This window comes from Protopterus annectens, chromosome 4.part1 (genome assembly GCF_019279795.1).
Source record: "Protopterus annectens isolate FY-2018-M chromosome 4.part1, PAN1.0, whole genome shotgun sequence".
Lineage (NCBI taxonomy): Eukaryota > Metazoa > Chordata > Ceratodontiformes > Protopteridae > Protopterus > Protopterus annectens.
This window is the reverse complement of record NC_056734.1, coordinates 752,750,790-752,776,151: the sequence shown is the minus strand read 5'-3', so window position 1 is coordinate 752,776,151 and position 25,362 is coordinate 752,750,790. Positions and strand designations below refer to the sequence as shown.

Sequence of the window (25,362 nt, the reverse complement as noted above, 5' to 3'; positions counted from 1 at the left end):
CCTACCACTCGTACACCTTCGTTTCCTTTTTCTTCTGCTGTTTGATTAAGGTCAGTCATTTCTCCAGTTTGGTTTCCATTTGTGGTGTTTCCTGTCAACTGAGTCTCGTTACTTCCTGGAGATGATTCTTCACTTACGTTTGTTTCATTCAGGAAATCTAGCTCATCCTGCTCAGAGCGGCCCCAGACATCTTGCTGTCTAAGGCCACATGGGAACCGATCTGGAACCAAATAAATAAGCTTTAGCATTGGTATTACTGTTCTGCAGTAGTAATGCTGTTAATTTACAATTTTATGGTAAATGAGAAAGGTGATGGGAATGGAATGAAGATTTTTTGATAGACAAAACACAAGGTAAAGAATAAAACAAAAATGAGAGGCAAATTTAGATTTATGAAGTAAAATAGCTGAGTTTCTCTTTCCTTCTCTTTTTCCTGTTGATGGTCATCAAAGCAGCAGACTAAGCAGAACAGAACAGTTCTCACTTTCCTCAGCTCAGGATTTCTACTCATTTGAGAGACACCACTGTCCCAACATGTACCCCTGGGATCCCACCTGTGTCCCTGCTGGACAGCCAAAACAGGTGCTGACTTTGTGGGAACATGGGTGAAATTCTTGGCTAGGCTTATAAGGGCCTCTGGTCCAATAGCTTAGTATCGTCCTGTGAGCCTATGAACCTATGTCTGGCTTTCATTCATTGGTTTCTTCACAGCAGGAAGTGCCAGAACGGGACTACCTGAAAATGCCGAAATCTCTAAACGCCGACAAGAACACCGACACCAGAAGATCAACAATGGAGAAGACCAACAGTTGAGAATCCCAACGCTGAGAACACTGACATGTAAAGGTAAGTGTGCGATAGGGATGGACGTTAGGGTCAGGGTGTGGGTAAGGTAAGTGTGTGATAGTGACAGACGTTAGGGTAGGGTGCGGGTCAGGTAAGTGTACAATAGTGATGGACTTTAGGTTTAGGGTCGGGTTAAGTGAGTTAGGGTTAGGGTGCAGGTAAGGTAAGTTTGCGATAGTGACAGAATTAAGGGTTGGGGTGGATTAAGTGAGTTAGGGTTAGGGTGCGGGTAAGGTAAGTGTGTGATAGTGACAGAGTTAAGGGTTAGGGGTGGATTAAGTGAGTTAGGGTTTGGGTTAGGGTTCCGGCGATAGTGATGGACCTTAGTGTTAGGGTTTGGGTTAAGGTTAGTGCATAGATAGTTGTGTATGTAAAGTTTAGTGTAGGTTTGTAAGGTTTTTGGTGTGCTTGTGTGTGTGTTTTTCGGGAAAGGTATTTGTTTTGTTGATTGTCGGGATTGTGGTTTGTCGGGCATGTGAAGTTTCGTGTTTTTGAACTTTCTTTTTTTTCGGTTTTGTCGTGTCGGTTATTTTCGTTGTCGGTGTTTTGGCATGTCGGTGTTATCAGGTAGACCCGCCAGAACAGTTCAAAGGAAGCCACTCAGCAGGTATCCACATAAGTGGCCTGAACCAGTTTATTTGTTTCCTCTTAATCTGATTGAGCACTGGTGCAGTTTGAGACCCTCCCACATCACCTGTCTTCTCACCCTTTCACTCTTTCATGGAGAGTAAGCCCTGCCTAGACATCTCATTTCCCTCTCCTGCACCCATGGTCTTATTCTTTTGTTCAATATTCACAGCTCATGCCTGTAGTTGAGGATGAGGATGTTGAATGAACAGTGAACTGAAAACTTTGCCTGAGAACTCATTTCTCACTACACCACCATGGAGTCAGTTCACTGCCCACAGTTTTTTTACTGCCTCATTGTCAAAGTCTCCTCTCAAGATTTGTGAACAAGCTCTGAAGCTACTTAAACTTATCCACTAGGGGTAGCTTCTCTCCTACCTATACAGGGCACTCCATCTTTTTCCAGGACTGTTTTGATTCTTCAGATTTGGAAATGCTTCTCATGCAGTTGTACACTCAGCAGTGAATTGCTTGCATGCATGTCAAAGGTCATAGTCAAATGAGCCCAAAATCACATAATTCTCAGCATACAACAGAGACACTGTCCCTTGGTCTGCAAATTTGATATCTTCCCACTCTTGGTTGCAACTTGATATCCTGTCCAGGAAGTTTGATAACAGTAACAGAGATGAGATGCTGTCCCTTTGGAGCTTGACACTGACCATGAATGAATCTGATTTAGTACCAAGAATGCAGGAACAATTGTAACTGCATGGGTCATAGTCATGTCATGGTGGTGGGGCTTCTGTGCTCCAGTGACTCATAGCTATGTTGGCTTGAGCTTTCTTTTCCTGGTAGGTCTTCCCTTGATGAACAAATCTGATGTAAGGGACCTTTCAAAAAACATTCCACTTGAAGACCTGTTTGAGTGATGTTTTGCTATTGTAGAGGATACTGCTTGTAATAGAATTACTGAGACCCACCTGTGGAATCTGACCTGGTGCTAGCATCTATGGCAACCATGTGGTTAAACAACCAATTTAATCTAATGTAAATGTCCTGTGGGCTTACCACCTGCAAGTTGAAAAAAGGGTCACCTTCAGTACTTGTTGGATGGCAGTCATTAGGAAGGTGGATTAAAGAAGTGCTGATTGTAGTGGCAAATAGTTTTAGGGGCCCTCAATGTCACCTTACTTGCAGGGAATGAACTGGAGCTGGCATTACAGATATAAAATGATCACCTTTAGTCACAGTGTGGGCTCTGGAATGAAACCTTGTGATCAGGGTTGGTCTCTTTATAGAGTTTCTTGTCATGACAAGCAAAGGGCAGGTTTGGGGATTTTCTAAGTCACTGACTGAAAGTTGTGCAGTTCATGGGTGGGAGGGTTGCCTCAGTGTGGCTATGAGTCACAAGACAGGAAAACTATCAAACCTTTGTGTTTGCATACCAAACAGCCATATGGAGCAATCTGCTTTATTGTAAAGCTTGGTGAGACACTTGATGCAATTCTGACTTAGATTCTCTAGACTTACTTTAGTGTTCATGTGGTGAAAGAGGGAGATACCTGCCAGGGAACATTTTAAACAACAGAGGAACAGTGTATCTGCAGAGGGAAATAAGTTCAAGTGGAATGTGGACATGCAATTGGGTTGTGATGTGTTAGGATAAGATGGGCTGGAATGGGGGTGCACTGGGATGGCAGGATGTGGTATGCTGGGGTCGGTGTGACTGTGTGGAACAAAGTGGAGTGGATAGGGTTGGATGGACAAGGTGGTATGGGATAAGACAGTAGGGAGTGTGACATTTGGGATATAGTGGAAATGAATGGGATAGCATAGGATGGGGTGATGATATGAGGCAGAATGGGATGGTGTGTGGGTATGTCATGAAGAGGAAAGAGTGTGGTGGGATCATAGGCTCATAGGAGGTTACTATAGCAATATAACTCGATTATATGTGCAGCTGGCCCTGGCCAGCTGCGTTTGGAATATTAATGGGGGGTCATGGTATAATAGACTATTGGCCATGTGGCCCTTATAAGCCTAGACAAGAGTTTAGCTCATGTTTAGACAAAGCAGCACCCAATGCCCCTATCCAGCAGGGACATGGGTGGAATCCCACTATCCCAGGGGTATATCTTCTGTTTCCCATCCAGTTATCCAGGTTGCACTTAAAAAGGGATAAAGAGGTACTCTGCTTGATGTGAAGAGGGAGTCTGTTCCATAGATGAGGGAGTCTCTGGGACACAAATGTGTCCCGCCAACAAGTCCTGTTGATGTCACAGACCAGATTGAGGCCACAAGTGCGAGTTACTCGAGTGGAGCTAGACTTGCGGAAATGCAACAGTCCCATCATGGGACATGGAAGAGTGAAGTGGAGTCTAGTATAAGGCAAGGTGGTATGGGATAATATGGGCACTTGGCCATTGGGCAAGGTGCTTTGGGATTATGGGCACCTGGCCAGTTGCTGACTATAACTGATAGCACCCTTTTTGGATATTGTTTTCAAGCTATTGCTTCCGAAACAGTTTTACAACAGAAGATGGACTTGAATACGGACAGCATATAAAGAATAAAATTAACAATTGTAAACATTAACAACTGCCTACGTGAGCAGATGCAGATACTGACAGGGTTGTTTTAAAATAAAAACAGAAGGCAGGGTCCAAGCAGTTAATCCTGCATAATACAAGAGAAGTCATAAAGACAAGGCAAATGATGTTAAACATTTTTGTTCTTGAGTGCCAGTTTGAAAGCTATGGCTTGAAACCTTTGCATGGCACAGATTAATGACTTTGCTGTACATTGTACTGATACAAGGATGAGATAAAAAAATCAATTGCTCTTGGCAAGATCTAAACAGTCTGTGGAAATGACACAGTCAATACATTTCAGAAGAGATTAAATCAGTGATTCAATGAAGACTGAAACTGAATGTTGTGTTGTTTCCTAAAACATACTGAGGGGGAGGCATAACTGGTTTATTGTAGCCATTAATGAGTTGTCAAACTTTGATACACAATGGAAAAAATGAAGCTTGGTAGAAGGGAGGCGAGGTGTTGCAGTAATTTTGTAAGGGAGAGGTTCACTCGACAGAGAGGTGTTTATTTTTATTTCAAGCCAGTTGGAATCTACTGGAGGAGAACTGACTACCAATGGGATAAAGTGGATGTCAAAGGTAAGTGCAAACTATGAAAGAACAGCTACCAGGCCATCTCTGCTGCACTTACTATGGCTGAAGAATATTAGCAACTATTAGTCCTCCTGTTGGGAATAGGTAAAGATGGGAAACAATTAGGCAGAAGGGAAAAGTCTGACTAGATATCTTACAAGTAGTGCATAAACATTTGCTATAACAGTCATAAATGAATATGGTTACATAACACAATTTACACTAAATTAAAGTGTGTAAATAAACTGGTAGGATAACAGGGAGGGGAAATCATACAGAATCTGAGGAGAAAGAGTGAGGTGGCATAAATATTTAAGACTTGAAGTATTTAAATTTTGCAGCAAAATGTAGTCTTTTTTAAAGGTTTTGATAGGAAAGGGGATTATTTTCAATGAGGACGTAGTTCTCAGTCTCATAATGTAAGAATCAGGGACAAACCCAAAAATAATGAGGGACAAAGGCCCAACATCAGGGACAGATTTTAAATTTTGCTCCAGATAAAAAACAACAGCACCAAAGAAGCTATGCCACACTTCAAATAATGTTCTAGAATTTAAGGGCTATGGACCTACAGTTATGTCTTCCAAACTTCCTGGCAATCCTGTGGCAAGTTCAAACAGGAAATGAAATTACTGAATTCAACTTATGTAATTACAGAGCTTGTCAGTTTATAAGGAATTATGGTGATATTTGAAGTATGATGCATTCTGTGCTGCATAAAGCCATGTAAGGAACCTTGTGTAATACATAATAGACTATGATTCAGAAAGTCCTTTTGTGCTGCACAAAGCCATGTAAGGGGTCTTGTGTAGTGCATGATAGATTGTGATTCAGAAAGTCCTTGTGTGCTTCATTGGCAAGGTTTGTAGCTGAGCAATATGGTTCCCATCTCAATTTTCAAAGATGTATGCAAATATGTTAGGCTGTGGATGTGGCCTATGTAAAATAGACTCTTGCATTCCACAGATCAGTTCTCTGTTTTTGACTGTGTATTGTGCAGTGACTCACAGATGCACATATTACACACTGTCCAAACAGAGCAGTAAAGGTGAAATGTGGCTATTAGCCACAGGCATCCATTGCAGGGAAGAATGGCTTTATCTGTCCACAGCAGGTCTGTTTTATTCCACTCCACTTCACCCTGCTCAGATCACTGGTCCAGGCAAGTAGAGCTGTACACTGTGTGTGTGTGTGTGTGTGTGTGTGTGTGTGTGTGTGTGTGTGTGTGTGTGTGTGTGTGTGTGTGTGTGTGTGTGTGTGTGTGTGTGTCTGTGTGTGTGTGTGTGTGTGTGTGTGTGTGTGTGTGTGTGTGTGTGTGTGTGTGTGTGTGTCTGTGTGTGTATAGATTTCTGCACATGATGGAAGGTGCTAACTTGAGCAGTTGTTTTCCTTGCTTGATTATGTGACCCTCTGGCAAGCACATTAGTTGTTAATGTGATTCAGTGCCAGGCAGAGTATGCACAGGACTCTGAATCATATTATTGAATAACAGCATAATGACATAGCTAGCTCATCTTTTCTAAGTGGTGCTGCTGTGCAGTTCTCTGTGATTGCCAGTTATGGTGTCTATCTTTTCTATAAAACATAGACTGTCTCTACTCAGGGCTGGGAGTAAGTCAGCACAGAACCAGTGAAAAGCATTATTTTACCGTCACCTTGCTCAAAAGGCAAAAAATACATCTCTAATGCAATCTGTGCCATAAACTTAGAAGATCACCCTTGGTCAAACTCATTTTAACAATAAAGCCTCCCTGGAGTCAGTGAGATATGGTAATGCCCTGGCGTCCTCCTCCTTACTGGGCAGTCTTGTAAAATTTAAACCATGTTACAGATTTCCAAGGGCTCACAGGCTGCACCTGAGACCCCTGACAGGGGAGCCATTATAGAAGTCTGGGCCACAGATAGGTATGACCACAGATTGACTGACCCATGACAAAGCCTCTGTAAATGGGTATGACATCCAAAAGAAGAGGTAGCAGAAACATTTTATGTTAGTAATCAAACTCATGCCAAATACAGGGATCTGCGATCCTTTCACAAGTGCATGTGAGTGCTCAGTGCACTTATATATAAAGTCTGCTGCCTGTGTGTTGTATTTTGTATATTTATTAATTTATTTTGATGTTTGCTAATCAAAGTATGTTTCCTGAACCTGGACTCCTTTCAGCAGAATCTAGGCCTCCAGGCAGACAGAAAGCATACACAGTGATACAGTTACAAACAGACAGTACATACACAGTAATAAAGTTACAGGCAGACAGCACATACCCAATAATATACTTAATGGCAGACAGTGCATAAACAATAATATAGTCACAGGCAGACAATTTGTACACAGTAACATAGTTACAGTGAGCCAGTGCATACACAGTAATACAGTTACAGACAGTCAGTTCATATGCAGTAACATAGTTATTGGCAGATAGTGCATACACAGTGATATAGTTACAGAGAGACACTGTATACACTGCAATATAGTTACAGGCAAGCATTGTAATATAGTTACAAGTAGACAGTGAATACACAGGAATATAGTTGCAGGCAGGCAGTGCATGTATAGTAATATAATTACAGATAGACAGTGCATGCATAATAATATAGTTTACTAGTGACAAAGCCTACAAACTAGTATTAATTAAGATATCAGTCATATTCTAACTACAAATAAATAATTAGCAAGAAACCAGGAACCAACAAGAAACACTTACAGTGCATGCATAATAATATAGTTTAATACGGAAAAAACCTACAAACTAGTATTAATTAAGATATCAGTCATATTCTAACTGCAAAGAAATAATTAACAAGAAACCAGGAACCAACAAGAAACACTTGCAGTCTCATTACAGCTCTCAATACAACATGAAACATTATCAAAAATATGTGCATCACAATAACTGTGCACCTTACATTTAACGTTCATAAAGTCACTAACAGTCTCATTAAAACTTTTGGGGCAAGTGTCAAAATCAGCTGGATTAGGAGTATATGTGCAAGTGGAGAAAATGGACCAACTCACCTCCACTTGTTGTGGTATGTAGTTTTCTTCCTGCCTTTCTGTTGAAACATGCGTCCTCAGAAGTATAAAAAAATCTTTTTAATCCGACATTTTTAACATGGGTATTTTTTAGTTTTTTATGTAATGTGTAGTGTTTTGTGGTTTTAATTGAATTGTGATTAATCAGTGGTTACCGACTGGTTGTTTTTTAACGTGATGATTTTGAAAGAGTATTTAAAACTTTGGTAATGTTTTAGATGTGTTTCTGATGAAGTCGTTGTTGTAACCCTGACTAAAACGCTCAGACCTTTTATTAAACAATTTGTGTATACTGACTGGTTGGTCGTGCTGGTTTCCCTGTTCTCTCTGGCATTCTGCAGTTAAAGAAATAATTAAACAGGTTCATTTAGGCAGAGTTTTACTGAGAGAGTAAGGTGCAAAAGAAGTAGTTAGTAAAGATAAGTAAGGAGGAAATATGATAGGGGAAAGACAAGAACATACCGAAGAGATAGCATACCTGCATGAATAGTCCCCCGAACCCAACTTACATTTAAAAAAATGGACACATCTCTTAAAATGGTGCCTTGCACAGTACAGTAAATTGCATGCAACATTTTAAGCTTTACACTCTAAGACTATTAAAGATATAATTTTCATGTTATCAGTCCTCTCTGAAAGCAACCTATGTTTGTCCAGATATATGCAACAGCTGGAAAGTTCACAGAGATACTTTACTAAAAAGATACAAAGTCTAAACAGCATGTCCTATGTGGACCGACTCAAAGTCCTATCATTATACTTGGTATCCTACAGACTGCTAAGAGGTGACCTGTGTCGGGCAAACAAGGCATCCCGCGACCCAGTATTGATGGATGTGCTGCACATAAATAAGTCAAATGGCATCAGAGATACTTGGTCTAGGGATCTAAACGTCTTCTGCAACATAAACAGAATGATTGGGAGGGACAGCTGTATCTCATGGAGTATACCACTGCTCAAAAACAGACTTTCCATCTACATAAAACAAAGTTCATCCTTGTCCATATTCAAGTTCACTTTGGATCTATGGATGGGTTATAGAAAATTTACCCTAGGACTGTCCCCTGTAGTACTAATGGACACAGGCAGCTCCTAAATGTTTTATTTCATGCATGGTTCCCCTCAAAATATTTATGGTATGAGCCCAGTTATACTTACTAGGGGTAATATATAATTGTTGTCCATAAGAAAGGTAAGGGCAGCCTAACATCAAATAGGGTTGGTTAATTCAAGCTGCAAAAGAGAAATGTGCTAAGCTTAAAATGGCCTGTGAGGGCAGCTAGTCTAGTACTTATCTATGAACCTGTTTTAAGGCAGAACTTTAGACATCTAGACATATACGGCCTGAAAACGTTATAGTGTTTTTAAGTGATGCTCAGAGAAAAAACAGTCCTTAGTATAGTATAAAAAATATGCCTTGTTACACCCTTCCATTCTGGTATGATTTTTGTCAAGTGTACTACATATATTGTGCAACTTGATGTTTTGTATAACTTGTACGTACCTCTTCGTTCACACATTTTCCCATCACTTGCTAGTTGATATCCCATTGCACAGCTGCACCTCACGCCGTCAGTGGTATCGCTACAGTATTGCTGACACTCGCCATTTCTGACCACACATTCCAGCTTTTCTGGGAATGACACCAAGCCAGACACTCAGTAAATTTAAACAAACCAAATAATCTAATACATTCCTCTGCATATAATGCTACAAAACAATAAATGTTGGTTTCTTTAGAGGTCAAAACAGGTTTTCTCAACAAAAATGTCAGTTGAATTTTTTATTTAATTTAATTAATTTATTTATTTGACATTTGCTTACTGAAAATGTCCGAATGGGATAATATCCCATTTTCAACAGAGACCCAGGGAGAAAAGCTTTACTTTGACACATGGTTACATTTAAATGACAGAGTTATTACAAAACGTAATACAGAAGGATAACTTATTAGCTAAGTACACAGTTCACAACTTGAGTTCATACAGGTGTGAACTGATACATGAAGAGTGCAAATATCTGGACAGAGAAGACAAGTTGAAAAAATAGATTTGACAATAGTTAAAGAATTCACAAGTTGCAGTTCAGAGATATGACATTATAGTTAATGGGGTTAGTTAATGAGGTATCAGCCTACCTATGTATGCTGCTATCAGAAAACTGTAGTAGATGATATACAGGGCTCATTACTGTGCCTCAAAGAGAAAGCCTTAGTGATGAGAACTGAACCTTGGGTAGATTAGCAGCTGGTCAGCTGATGGACTGTTCTGCCTTGTGGTGACTGGATGCTGCTGAGATCCTGTTTAACTACTTGTTGCAGTCATCTGGACCTACTTCTACAAGAACATTAGACATTCCAAAAGATGGTATTGAAGCACTACAGCATCTGAATCATAAGTCATATAAGAAACTTAATATGAATGCTTTGAAGAGAGGGGAATAAAGGTACATGAAAGACGATTTCATATAATCAGACAAATCTACAAAGTCCAAGAAAACAGCAACTTTTAGAAAAAAATACAAGAACACATGGACACAGCCTGAAACTCTAGAGGAACTAGTTAGACATCATACAAAGGAATAATTTTTTGACCATGAAAATGAGAGAGAAAGAGAGAGAGAAAATGCAACACATTAAAAAAGAGATACAAGAGACCATACTTTCCTAGAGGAAGTTTAAGAATCAGGGAAGTCATTTCAGGGCTAGTAATAAGTACGACACTGGTTAACCACAACTCTCAGCTGATTGCTTAGCTATGGAAAAAGGCAGTCTACTTAGATCAAACGGTTTCACTCACCTCTCAGATTACAGTTTCACTTTTCTGCCACACATTTTTGCAATGCACTACATAGCCTCCTGTAATGCATGATTTTTACTTGTGGCATTTCTTGGCAGGTGTGCCTTATAAAATGTACTAATATGATGTAATTTATTCCTGTTGTTTCCACTTTAGCAAAAACGGTAGACTTGCTTCCACTATGACTTGACGAGTAACAGCTGGGTTAAGGTAAAACTGGATGAAAACAGCTGGTTGTAACCTTGTGCAGATGAAAAACAAAAGATAAAACAAGCACATATACTGAGTCTATGGACACTCAAACATAAAAACGGGAGACCTTTCTTAAAAGAAGGAATCACTGGTGCTGCACGCTTAGAAAAGTACAGAAAGCAGTGATGGAAAGCCATCTTTGCTGATGTGAACCTGACTAGATGGTACCTTGCCCAGTTGAATCTCAATGGGGTGTACGGAGGCTGCTGTAATGAATTACAGTGTTTTGTATGGAACATCTATAGTCTGCTGTAGAAATTCATGCTAGCACTTTTCTAGTGCACCTTTTACTCTCTCAACACTGAGTCTCATCCCCTTGCCATATGAGTACCCTGCATGACCACTGTGGTTTAGCACCTCTTCCGGTGTGGTGCTAAACAAGCTAGAATATCTGTTACTGTGTTAGGGTGCTACAGGAAGATGGTTGTCTTATAATATAAGTAGAGTGTACAGATCTCATACTGTAACCATTAGATTTATTGTAAGATGGAAAGATTCTGCTTCCGGTATCACTTTTCACTGTCTCTGGCTTGCCAGTCAGACCTGGTAGCCTACCAGACTGAGAAAAATAGATATGGAAAGTTCCCAGAGAGAGAAAGAAAGACAGAGAAAAGAAAAAAAGTATGGAATATTTGCAGACCAGTGTGGTAGAAAACCCATAACAGCATCAATTCAAAAGAAAAAGTTCATGGTATTAGATAACTGTGTCTCTTTGATTAGTAGCAAAGGGTATTATATCAGAAATTGTCTGTGCATGTGACATACTTAGATATTGGCAAGGCTTCTGATGCTGTGCTGCATAGAAAATAAACAGGAAGAGCTGGAAAGGTGTTAAGGTGGTGGATAGGCAGTATGATATAGATGACTACATTAAATGGAATGTATTCACATGAAATGATGATAGCAAACTGGCTAACCCGATGGTGATAATATCAGGTTAGTACTTTTTTCATGCCTTTATAACTGACATTGCAGACTTCCATGGTGGTGCAGCGGTAGCGTTGTTGCCTCACAGCAAGAGGTTCTCCCATTCGATTCTCGGCTGGAGTGTGGGGAGTGCCTTCTCTGTGGAATCTGCACATCCTCCCCGCGGTTGGGTGGGCATTCGAAAGACATGCGTAAATGGGCATGCCTTCATTGAAGGTTGAATGTCAAGCTGGCACCTCGGCGTTCGTGAAAATCTACTGCCAATCATTAGCGGACTGGAGTTCCGCTGTGGCGACCCCTAACTGGGAAAAGCCAAAAGACAATAACATAACAGACATTGCAGAAAATGTAGAAAGAAACATTTGCCTTTTTGCTGAGTAAAGAAAGAGATGCAATAAGGATGATACTAAGAAGATGTACAAACAATGAGAAGAAACATGGGACTTGGCAATTGTAGGAATAGTTTAAAACAATTAATTAAGTCACTTGTTCATTTATTCATTCTCTAGTTAATTGCTTTATCCATTTCAGGGATGTAGATGAATTGTATCCTATCCTAACATTCACTGAGTACAAGGTAGAGGAACTAATCCTTCATGGTGTGCCAGCCTACTGCAGAATTCACTCACTCACCATCGCACAATACACTCACCTTTGGATAATGTGTAGGATCTTCAGTTCACCTACAGCACGTCTGGTATTAGGGAGGAACTGGAGCACTTATCAGAAACCAGCAGAAACACAAGAAAGAAATGCAGAATCTGCACAGAAGGCAAGCCAGAAGAGAACTGAACTAGGGAGCCACATACTGTGAGGCAGCAGTGCCAAGTGTTGTGCCACTGTACTACCGTGGTCTAAAACATGGCACATGGCAAATTAAATTCAGTACACACAAATGCAAAATAATGCATGTTGTGGATTCATGTTGACTTGTCAAAGGACATTTTAGCAATTGTCAAAGGACATTTTAGCAATTGACAATGATGTGAAATTAAATACTTTCAGTGACCTTTGCCCCCTGCACCTCCTCATGTTGGATGTCACCCCTCAGTCTTATGTATACCAATCCCACCATTACACAAAAGTGGGGCCAGGTCTTTCTTCAATATCACACATGCACATACTCACAGCTATGGGCAATTTAGAGTCCCAAATCCATTTCTTTAGAATATTGGAAGACACCCGAGCACCAAGAAAAAAACCAAGTGAATACAGGAAGGAGATGTTGATTCCACACAGAAGGTACTCTAGCCAAGAACTGAACCAGTGAACATCTTGCTGTGAAATGAAAATGCCACACATTGTGCCAATGTGCACCACTGAAAGATAATTACCTGTTAATTATTTTTACTATCATCCAGAAGAGTTATGTATGTGTCACAATACACACACACACACACACACACACACACACACACACACACACACACACACACACACACACACACACACACACACACACACACACACACACACACACACACACACACACACACAAAACTACTCATTCACACTGCATGTTTATTTACAGGCAATTTGGAGGAAAACCATTTCACTTATGGCATGTCTTTGGAGTATTGGTAGAAACTAGAGCATCTAAATAAAACTCATATAGAGACAGGAAGAAGATGTGGACTTCGAAGAAACTACACCCAAGAACTGAATCATAAAACAAAGTGGTGTGACATGGCAACACTACTCGCTGTTCTACCATGCCAGTGATGGGTTGCTGTCACATAAATCCTACCCAGACCTCCTAAAATAGCCACTTACTGTGTACAGTACTGAAGGATACACAGTCTGAGACTCAAATGCCTGTCAATATGTAGAGATTGCAATCATCAACAATTTACTAGAAACTCACAAATTTTATAAGAAAGAGAACAAAATATAAGGCAAAATCAGTGACAGTCTGCAAAATTAGGTATAGTTGAGAGCTATGAATATGTTACCACCAATTTACTCAAATAAGTGCCATGGTAAAAAAAATTCTAACTGGCCTCTCATAAATACATACATTAATCCTACAAAGATATAGGTTAATGACTGTATAAAATGAGCAATCAACAGCAGGTCACTCTAATTCATGGAGGCCTCCCTCACAAAGCAGGTACAGACACTCAGCGTACCAGCTCACAAAATCAAAGCAAGGACCCTCAAAAATCATAGCATAAGGCCCACAATCATAGCACTTAAATGTTGCCAATGCGTTAATTTACACACTCAGGGAGGAGGACTGGTGTATTAAATCTTACTCAGGCTCACTTGTAAAATACACCCACACCTACACACACACACACACACACACACACACACACACACACACACACACACACACACACACACACACACACACACACACACACACACACACACACACACACACACACACACACACAGACTCAAACCTGGGCACTTTGCCAAATTTGAAAAGCACTGCACCTGTTTTTGCAAGCAGAAATCAAAGGGAGTAAAGCTTTGTATTGTAGTCAAGGGGTTTGATTCTAGTGGTTTCCATTTATTTTATCTATTTATTTATCCTTTGTTGACTGTGGTATTGCTACTAGGCTAGTGGCCTCTTTTCATGAGAGACCTGAGGTGATATTTATACTACTAGGGGAAATTTGGCCAGGACATCAGGAAACTTCCCCTACTCTTTTTGAAGAGTATGGAGACATTGTTTGGCTGTTACACTTCCAGTTTCCATTCCAGGTGTGAAGGCAGCTCAGAGAAACTGGAAGGAAGATGTAGGTAGTATGAATGTCAGATAGCGAAAAAAGAAAAATGTGTGCAGAAAGAATCAGAGTTGGAGAGCTGTCGCTCAAGTGGTGAGGTCACGATTGAGGGATCAGATGAGTTGTTTGTGAAAAAGAGGTGGTTGGAGAAAAGGCTAAGGTAATTGAACCTTCACAAGATTCAGAGTACTTATTCCAGAAAGGTCTGTTCTCTGGGTCCAAGTCAGAGTGTGTAGTTAAAACCCTTCAATCAGGAGGGTTATGGGATGATTATCAGAAAGAAATGATTATGCAGAATGAACTGGAGAGTGAAGCAGCAGCATCATGGGGTGACATTATGAACAAAATTCAGGAAGAGGAAGTGAGAGAAATTTCAGAGGAAAGAAAGTCATATGTATTGATGATGAAAGAGGGAAAAAGCAATTAAGAGAAGGAGAAGCAGGAAAAGAGAAACAAATTCAATGTACAGCTCAGCGGTAAGAAAGAAAAAGAAATAGAATGGTACAATGTATGGGACAAAGTCATTGCACCCTTGGGAATATCACCCACTGAGGGAAGAGCTTTCATGCATATTAATAGAGAGATTTACTGTGCATTTTATTTGAGACTGGGCAATACATGGAATGTTTTTTAGAGAAATTTGAAGAAAAAAAGACTGTAATCCATGGAACCTTTATGTGGTGCAGACTTTTTATAGAGAAACAAAAAAAAGGATTGCTATACAATTTCACACTGAAGTAGATAAGAAAGCACTGAAAGAATATTTAAACACTGTTTGTAAAGAAGTGTTGGACATTACAAAAGTATAAGATGACAGAGGTCTATGGACAGGGGTATGGGATCGTGGTATCATTTTGAAGATGAAAAATGGTAATCTTGTGCATATTCTGACTGTAATAACTGTTGAAGGAAACAGAGGATATATAAGATATAAGGGACAGATGAAAACTTGCTTTTTTGTGGAAAACATTATCATTTAATAAGTGATTCTGACAAAAGAAGATATTTTGTTTCTGGGGAAGTGGGACATGAAGCAAAGGAAATGTAAACTGATGTGTAAAAATGTGCAAAAACGGGACATGATTTAATTAACTGTGATGAACAATTGCATGTTGAGCAAGAAAAGCAGCAGATGCAAGAACATGTGTATGATATAACAACAATGTAGAGAATGAACACGAAAAACAAAATATTATACAAAAGGAAGATAAAAATATGATGGGTAAAGAAAATAAAAAGAATGAAGACGAGCAATCAATACTGTAAACAAGTGAAGTGGAAGATAGTAGTTCAAAAATAGAGGTAAAAAAGTTTAATAGGGAGAAGGGGGAATGATAGGGAAAGAAAATTTAAAAATGTGATTATGAAAGGAAATAAAAAAAGATAAGGGATAAGATGGAAAATAATAAATCTGGAAGAATCTGAGGGTCTCATCAATAAATTGGGCATCATAGATAAGCTATCCAGCCTAAATATAACCCCCTATGTCACAAGATGGGTCGCAAACTGGCTCAAAGACAGAACCCACAGAGTCAGCGTTGCTGGAGCCATGTCAGACTCGAAACCGGTCACAAGTGGCATCCCACAAGGTTCTGTCCTGGGACCTCTCTTGTTCGGTATTTACTTTTCTGAGGTACAGGCCAACATGGGAGGACTATGGCTCACCAAGTTCACAGATGACTGCAAACTGGGCGCCATAATCGACTTTCCAGCTGACACAAACATCCTTCAAAAAGGTCTCGCAGAGATGGATAACTGGTGCCAGAGCCATGGTCTAAAGCTAAATGCCAAAAAGTGTATAGTCATACCCTTTGGCAAAAACAATGTGCCCACAAATTACCACATAGGTGGTAACCCATTAAGTACAGAGAAAGTAATTAGGGATCTGGGGACCCAAGTTGATAGCAATCTCTCCTTTGACAACCACATTGCCAAAGTGGTTAAAAAGACCTTCTACATAACCCACCTCATCATGAAAGGATTCACATCTAGATCAAGAGAGGTAATCGTGCCACTTTATTCATCCCTCATCAGGCCCATCATAGAATACAATGCCCCCTTTGTGATGTACCTTACCCGACACCTGCAGCAATTAGAAAGACCCCAAAAGTACCTCACCAGGAGGATCAAGGGACTCAAACAGATGCCATATGCTGCTCGGTTAAAAAAACTCCAGCTCTACTCAGTTGCATACCGCCTACTTCAAGGCGATCTATGCCTGACATATAAAGCTATGTCCAACCCAGAATTAATGGACATGCTCCACCTCAGTAAATCTAAATCCCTTAGAGCCACGCGCTTGAGGGACTTGAACTTCAGCACAGAAATAAATAGAACATGCTAGAGGGACGGATTCATAACCCAGAGGCTCCCTTCGCTCTGGAATAGAATTCCAATTCATGTTAGGCAGAGCACCTCACTGACTCTCTTCAAGAAGAATCTAGATGAGTGGATGGGGGATCGTAAGTTTGTCCCGGGGATTACTTCCGTGTCACTATTAGACAGAGGCACAGTAAACTAAACTTTAAAAAGGGCACAGTATACTCAAATCAAGGGGTGGCATAAGCCAAACACAATCGGGCTAGGCTTATAAATGCCCCAGGGCAGATAGCCTAGTATGAACCTATGAACCTATGAACCTATGAAATGTTAACAGTATAAAAAATGTTAAAAGATGGTTAGGTGCTGTGGAATGGTGTATATTACTCTATATGCTTGTAATTATTTTAGAAGATGCAAGAATCTTGATGGAAGAAGAAAGGAAGTAGATGGAAAACTTATGGCCTGGGAGCGTTGTATGGAACATGGGGAAAGATATATAGTCAAGAATTGCTGTGTTTTGTAAGAAAACAGTTAAGGTTTTAGATTATACTTCGTTTGAGTTAGGTAGAATAACAGTGGTAGATATACAGTAAAATATAAGACAGATGTGTATAGAATCATTGCAATATATTTATATATAACAAAAACGGAAGAGAGGAAATGCTTAAAAATCTTAAACTATGTAGGAGTGAATATGGAAATAATAGTAGGATATTTTAATTGTGATTTAATAGAAAGAAAGAAGGGGATAATGCTAAGAAAAAGTGGAAAGTTGTAGATATGGGATAACATACATTGGACTTATAAAAGGAATGAGATAAAAACAGATATTGATTATTTTATAATATCTGATACTTTAAAAATTATAAAAGAAGGAACAAAGAAAACATATTTCTTAGATCATCTGGCTATATGGCTAAAAATAAAGGAAAAGGAAGAATGCATAAGCATACCTCTCAACTGTACAGATTTTTTCAGAATGTCCAGATTTTTACCTCATATTTCTGGCCTGTTTTTCATAAAATTGTGGTTTTCTGGTAAATTATTGGCAAGTTATTAAAGACTGAAGACAGAAAATAATGACAGACTTTTGAGTTTCAGACTTCATATCCTTTAGAAATTTCCTGTTAAAGCAAAATCTGTTATTCAGTCAACTTTCTAAGTTTGTAAGAGCTATATTTAAAAATTGTCCTCATTTTTGGATCTTTGTCTTCTAATTATATATGGCTTTGTCCAGATTTCTTGCTCTAAGAGGTTGAGAGGTATGTGTATAAGGATAGGTAAAGCAAAGGTATCAAAAGGTTGAATAAAAGATTTAAATGAGGAGAAAAGAAAGGAAATGGACAGATTACTGAAAGATCATGTAGAAATGAGAATATTTTATGAAAATTGGACTGACTGCTGGTTAAGTTTTAAAGGAAACTACAATAAGTGATTTCTAGAATGCCAGATGATGAAAAGAAATAAATAAAAGAAGAAACATAGGTTGCCAAGTTAGACAGTATTTAGAGACATATTAAGAAATAATAAAAGTTTTTATTGAAAGGAGAAGGAAATATATAAAATCAACCAACAAAGGATAACAAAATATTATATAGGCAAAGGTACTTTTTACAAGGAAAAAAGAAGACACGGCTCCATATTTTAGTTAAATGGTGAGAAAAAATGAGAGAGTAATAAGAGAATTGGAAAATAATGAACAGAAAGTGAACACGCAAAAAATATTTGAAGTAATAGAGCAGTATATAAAATAGATTTAAGAAGATAGAGACAAAAGAAAGGCAAATATGGGAGGTAAAGATGTTAAGTAAACAAGAGAATGAGGTTATGTGGAAATATATGTTTAGGAGGGTTTTATGAAGTATTAAAATATATAGATATGAAGAAAGCTACAGGAATAGATGGAATTGAATATCATATATATTATATGAAAGAATGGCAAAAGGTTTATTTTGCAGAAGTATTGAATGAGTGGTTAGCAAAAGGGATAAATAAAAAATAAATATGTATGGGGGCCATGAAATTCATATGGAAAAAATGGAAGAAGGAAGATATTAGGAACTGGAGACCAATAGTACTAAATAATACAGATTATAAAATATTTATGAAATAACAGGGAAAAGACTGGGGAAAGGTGTGGAAAGGTTGATGGAGTTTATGATTTTTGGAAAAAAAGGGAAAGGAAGTCAGGATTTACTGTGGATATTAAGAGAGGTAATAGATGATATCATAAATAAAAGTGGAGACTAAACTGTTGGTTGGAGACATGAATAAAACATTTGATAAAACACAATATGAGGAATTGTGGAGTATATTAAGAGACTATAATGTAAGTGATGCAATAATAAAAGTTAGAATATCAGTATATGAGAATCTTCTTCTTCTTTTGGCTTTTCCCGGTTAGGGGTCGCCACAGCGGATCATGTGTCCGCTCATGATTGGCAGTGAAGTTTTACGGTGTCGAGTTGCCAGCCCAACCTTCTACAGAAGGCACACACACGCACTCACACCTAGGGCCAATTTAGAGTGACCAATCAACCTACTGCATGTCTTTGGGATGTGGGAGGAAACCGGAGCACCCGGAGGAAACCCATGCGACTACAGGGAGGACATGCAGACTCCGCACAGAAGGCACCCCAGCATTGAACTGGAGAACCTCTTGCTGTGAGGTGGCAATGCTAACCCCTGCACCACCGTGGCTGCCCAGTATCAGTATATGAGAATAATATTATAAAAATAATCTTAAATAGCTGGTTAAGTAAAGAAATAAGAATAGAATGTGGTATAAAACAATGTTGTCCAGCAAGTAGTATCTTATTTACATTAGTTATGAATGTAATGGTAAATGCAATGAATAGAGAGTTGAAAATAGCAAAGTATATAATAATAGAGGGTATATACGTTTTGGCTATGCTTACTTATGCAGATGATATAGTTTTAATTACTAAGAATAGGAAACGGATGGAACAAGGAATTAGGAAACTAAGTAAGTATTTGAATATGATTAGTTTAAGTATTAATAAGGATAAAAGTAAAGGAATGGATTTATTGGGTGAATTAGAAGGTATTCACTTTAATGATGAAGAGGTAGATGTTCTAGGAATAACATTTGGGGTTAATATGAAGAAGAAAACACAATGGGAAAGATTGATACAAAAGCTGAAAGAAATATGTATGTTTTGGAGCTCGTATAGATTATCATACAAGAAAAAGTTACATTTACTAAACTCTGTTTTGATATTTAAGATTGCCTGTTTAACAAGTGCATACATGATTCCATCCAGGTATGAAAAATAATTGCTATCAATTATATTTTCATTCATATGGGGTTCAAGATTAAACCCTGTGAGGAGAGGAGGTCTGTATGCGAAAATTAAGTATAAACATTTTTGAGAAAGCTTAAGACATGGAAAAAGATGGAAGAACAATGTTAACAATGAGAGTAAAGAGTATCAAAGCAAGGTATTATTATGGAAATTAAAAACAGGAAATGTACAAAAGAACAGAAAATATTGGTATGAAAATGTTATGAGGGAATGTTATCATATTTATCCTTGGAAAAACTTGGATAATGATAAAAGAAAGGCAATTAAAATAAGGCTTATACAGAGCAAAAAAAATGTATGAATGTAAAGACTTTATTTGGAGGTTAATGACAAGTAAACTGCCTGTTAAAGCAAACATGCCTTATAAAAGGATTCAGGAAAGGATATGTAACCATTGTGTAGAGACTGAGATGATGGAACATGTTTTCTTGGATTGTACAAGAGTGAGAGAATTGTGGGAAAAATTATATGAAATTAATATATTGAAAGATTCTAAAATTGTGAAAGATATAAATATGAATATGATAGAGGATGGATACTATGGTAACAAAAAAAAAAACAAAGGATGTGGAAGAAATTGATAAAAAGCTATTTCGTGTTTGTGGTCATATGGAATGAAAGATTAAATGAGATAAAGTATGATGGGAAGTGGATATTGGCTGAAATTTTGGAAAAAAGATATGTTTTTAGTTGTGGAATAAAGAGTGGGGGGAGTAACTGAAATATATGAAACTATGGTGGTGCTGCGGTAGCATTGTTGCCTCACAGTAAGACGCTGTCTGGTTCGGCTTTCAGCTAGAGCGTCTTCTGCGTGGAGACATGCGTGAATGGGCGTACCTTCGTTAAAGGTTGTGTGTCAGAGCTGGCAACTCGGCACGTAAAAATCAACTGCCAATCATTAGCGGACCGGAGTTCCGCTGTGGCTACCCCTAACCGGGAAAAGCCGAAAGACACATTATATTTATATGATGTTGGAATATTAGATGTAAGCAACTGTAAATAATGCATATAATGTGCATATTGTTTATAATGTAAATGGTGTATATAATTGTTACAATCAGTAAAGAACCTCTACTGTTTTTGAAAGGTGCAGTGGGATCTTTTACATCCACCTGTGCTACTTTAACCTCAAGCAGATGGGGCCATGGTAGGATGACACACTCAGGAGTGCAGCACTCCTCTTACACTGGACTGCAGTTGCTAGCTTTATAAATGAGCAAGTCCTTCAACTGTCATTGGTGCGGAGTTAAACCAGAATACAAACAAGTGTGCACAATGGACTTTCTGTGGTTAACAAATAAATAAAATTATAAAAGAAAAAAAAAATTAGACAGCTGAGATGCAGATGGTGATACAGATATACCATGGCACATAATCTATACAAAGAAGTCAGATACCACCTGAAAATAAACATTTTATTTGGAAAAGTATTATAGATAGGATGGTAGTAGAAGTATGCTGGGAGATAAATGGATATCAGCATATTACATTTTATATAAAGTGCATAATATGAACAATGGAATTCTGTCTTAGAGTTTCAGTTCAACATAAATATTTTGTAAACCTTGGCTCTAGATGATTGTCACTATTGAAGTGACACCCCAACCCCAGGTGAAAAAATGAGAAAAAGGGGTGGATGGATGGATGGATGGATGGATGGATGGATGAATAAATATTTTCTACTGAATGGTAGCTAATGTGTCAGTTACATGTAAAAAATAAAAAAATGACAAATGTGAGATAAAAACTTTTTTCAAAATAACATGCTTTTAACTAAATATATGTGCTGTGTCTTCTTCTTCTTTCGGCTTTTTCCCGGTTAGGGGTCGCCACAGCGGATCACTTTGTCCGCACATTGAATGGCAGTGGAGTTTTACGGTGTCGAGTTGCCAGCCCGGCGCCCAACCTTCCACAGAAGGCACACACACACACGCACACCCAAATTTAGAGTGTCAAAATCCACCTGCAGCATGTCTTTGGGATGTGGGAGGAAACGAGCACCCGTAGGTAGGAAACCCACGACCACAGGAGACATGCAGACTCCAGACAGAGCACACCCCAGCAGGAGGGAGAACCTCTTGCTGTGAGGCAGCAATGCTAACCACTGCACCACCGTGGCCGCCCAAATATATGTGCTGTGTACATTTACTATATTATCAGGTGGCTGCAGTGTTCACTTTACCTAGCTGCTTAACAAAAAAAAAAAAAAGGCAAATGCTTGTTTTTATCAAAACGAAGCCCCGTCTACTTGATCTAAAGAAAATTTTCTCCACTTAGCACTCTAGCATACATACTGTGCTAAAGTGATCGTCAACACTCGTAAACTGATTAAACAAAGCATACAAGCTCACACTACTCATGTAAATCTACTTTTTGTGGAGTCTCGTGACCTTGAGATCCAGAAGTGTTCTCTCCTCAGACTGGGACAGTTGTAAGACTGTAAAATTTGTAATATCTTTGTGCTGTTCAGTCGCTAGAGATGTAGTTCTTGAAGGTATTCTGAGGAAAAACTTCTAAAGACCACCAGTTGCACATCTTTCTAGTCTGTGATCATTCTCCAGGGAGCTTACAAACTTCAGTTAAGCAACTTAACCTGTTTCCAGTGAAGGGTCTGTGAGTACTGAATATATTAATGTCATTTTATGCCTAGCAGAGGAGAGGGAGCAACAAACTGTGATTTAAAGGGGCCACACAGAATTTTATGGCATCACCATATTTTAAGGCAGAATTTGGTATTTTATATCAGAAACAGGATAGTAGAGAGGTGTGCTGTCAGACAAACCTACTTGTATTGCATCTGCCTTTTTGGAACATGGATTTGGTGAGGGGCTGTAATAGGTGAGCCAAGCTAAGCATGACTCACAACCACTACACTTTAGGATCCAGCAGAAAAAGCAGTGACTGCACTTCTTTTGTCTGATGACATACCCAGGATGTCAATTTCTCACTGGCTTGTAGATATGCTGAGGCTAAACCAATGAGATTGCTTAAAGTGGACCCATCAATCTTCAAAGCAGAACAACAGAGCGACTTCTGCAATTTATTGTTAAATCAGATGCTTCTCAAAAAAGGAGACATTGAGAAGTATGGAGGTAAGCCTAGCTGTAGGTACTGCTAATGAGGGGACTTCAGTTCCTGTAGCCTTCCCAGTAAATTAACCACTGCACACACACACACACACACACACACACACACACACACACACACACACACACACACACACACACACACACACACACACACACACACACACACAGTTGCTCTTGGGCAAAGGAGTAAAATCTGGTGTATTATTTAAAATCTACTGTGTGTAATGTGACTTTTTTCTGAAGAAAATGTAGTGTGAAATTGTAGTACAGGTATGTATGTATGCAGCTTATGAGAGAACAAAGGCTTATTCCTGAAACAATTTGGAGGGTGATAGAGAGAGGGTTGAATGATGATAGTGCTGGGAGTAGATCACAGGGATAGACTGAGATGTACACATGGGAGTCATGTATGAAGTATGCAACAGTATTGTGATAAAGTTCAGTGTGTATATATGAAAACCCAGTCAGGGACATTTTGCAATATTCTGGACATTTGAGGGGTATGCAGAGCACAGCTAAAGCATATCATGGCTTAGATGCCTGAAAACAATACATAAATGTGTAACTATTTCCACAGAAACAAAACACAAGGTTAATACTAGTTTTAAAAATAAACTGTAACAAACAACAAAGTTTGAGAGTGAGAGGGAAAGAATTCCAGAATTCTGAGACATTGATAGATTATAAGGAGTCCCCTACCAAACTGATGGACTTTGTGGTAAGCAGGAAGGATTTTCTGCTACAGCACTGGTCTCTGGGGCAGGAGTGCTATTGCAGTAGGGTTTGGAGTGAATTTTATTTTTCTAAGCATATAGATAAGTTTGAGTGTCATGACTAATTGGTAATATGATAAGTAATTGGGTAATTCTAGCCAGTTTAGCTGACAGATGCAGATTAGAAGAGTCTGTGCATGTGACCTGTGGCCAGCTAGCCTGCATTTAGATAGTACTTTCACTTATGCTATACTGTCTTCTGTCCTGTCTGGCTTTATGAATGACTTAGGGCTGAAAGTCTAAAGGTAAGCACTACAATAAACCTGTCCAGTACAATACATGTAATAAGGAACCAAACAAAAAGCTGTGTTCAGTATAAGTGAATGGGGATGTAGCATCACAGGTAACATCAGGCTAATGCATAAAAGTTTTCACTCTAGACTACTTCTAATGTAGCTAACAATTCTGAAGAGAGCAAGTCTGATCTATGCTGTCTAGCTTTTCATTTCTAGGATCATATTTTTTGTAAGTGCTTCAGTGGGGTACAAAAACATTGTAAAACATATTTACAGTTGCTGATGCCTTCTGTCATGGTGCCTGCATATCTCTCAACTGCCCCTAATTTTCATGGATGTCCCTGATTTTGATTCAACTTTTAGGTCTGTTCCTCTTAATCCCGCTTACAAACTTGTAGCCATTAGAGAAAAGTTGGTGATCTGTACTTAATAACGGCAGTAATTAGAGTTTTAGACTTCTTTTAGTTCATAAAATGTATATTCAAATTTATATTAATTCACATTCTCTTATTCTGTCATTGTTTCAAGTTAATAGTGGTAATGTTTTGAAAGTGCCCCTGATTGTCCCTGATTATTTCTGAATTTGTTTCTGATTCTGTTGAGATGTGTCCCTGATTGGTTGAGAGCTATGCATGGTGGTACTTTACCTGGGACATCAAAATCTTAAGCAGCAGGGGGGTGAGGCCTAGATGGCCAACTGAGAGCAGTGAATTTTGAGAGCTCCATAAACTAGTATAATAATATAGGGAAATTTTATTATTTTTCAAGTTTAAAATGTCAGAAATCTATAGATAAACGACTAAACTACATAAATATAAATGTTGATGGAGATATACAAACATTTTCCTGTTAAGTAACTTGGAGATATATTGAGTCACTGATTATGAACAACTCAAGGAATTCTCATCCAGATGCTGCTTTGAAAAAAGAAAAGCAATTGATGACATCTACCTTACAGGAACTTTCTTTGAAGATGAATGGCTTTAAAAATGACTTAGAAAACCTCAAATTAAATTCTCAAAAACAGACTGATACTCTTAAGTAACTATTACAGCAATACACCATACAAAAATAACAAATATAGACACTTCTCTAAATATCATTGAATGGAGACTCAAAGAGGAAGAATTCCAAAAAGAATTTCTGCTTAAACAGAATACATGGCTAGTTAACAAAATAGATGACTTAGAAAACAGGGAAAGGAGAAACACATAAGCATCTTTGGTTTGCCTGAAAACACTGAATGAGAAGACATTATTTCATTCTTAACAACCTGGATTCC

General features: G+C 38.6%; 1 protein-coding gene across 1 annotated transcript in view; it reads right to left on the bottom strand.

Annotated features, from left to right (window-relative positions):
- The window catches only part of LOC122801037 (coagulation factor IX-like), a 255,068-nt gene that overhangs the window by 134,649 nt on the left and 95,057 nt on the right, over positions 1 to 25,362 (bottom strand). Inside the window, exons 5-6 of the mRNA XM_044070500.1 lie at positions 9,127 to 9,255; positions 1 to 220 (exon numbers count right to left, since the gene is read on the bottom strand). The exon at positions 1 to 220 is cut by the window's left edge and continues 37 nt beyond it. Coding sequence (XP_043926435.1) covers positions 1 to 220; positions 9,127 to 9,255 — 349 coding nt within the window. The remainder of the gene's footprint in view (positions 221 to 9,126; positions 9,256 to 25,362) is intronic.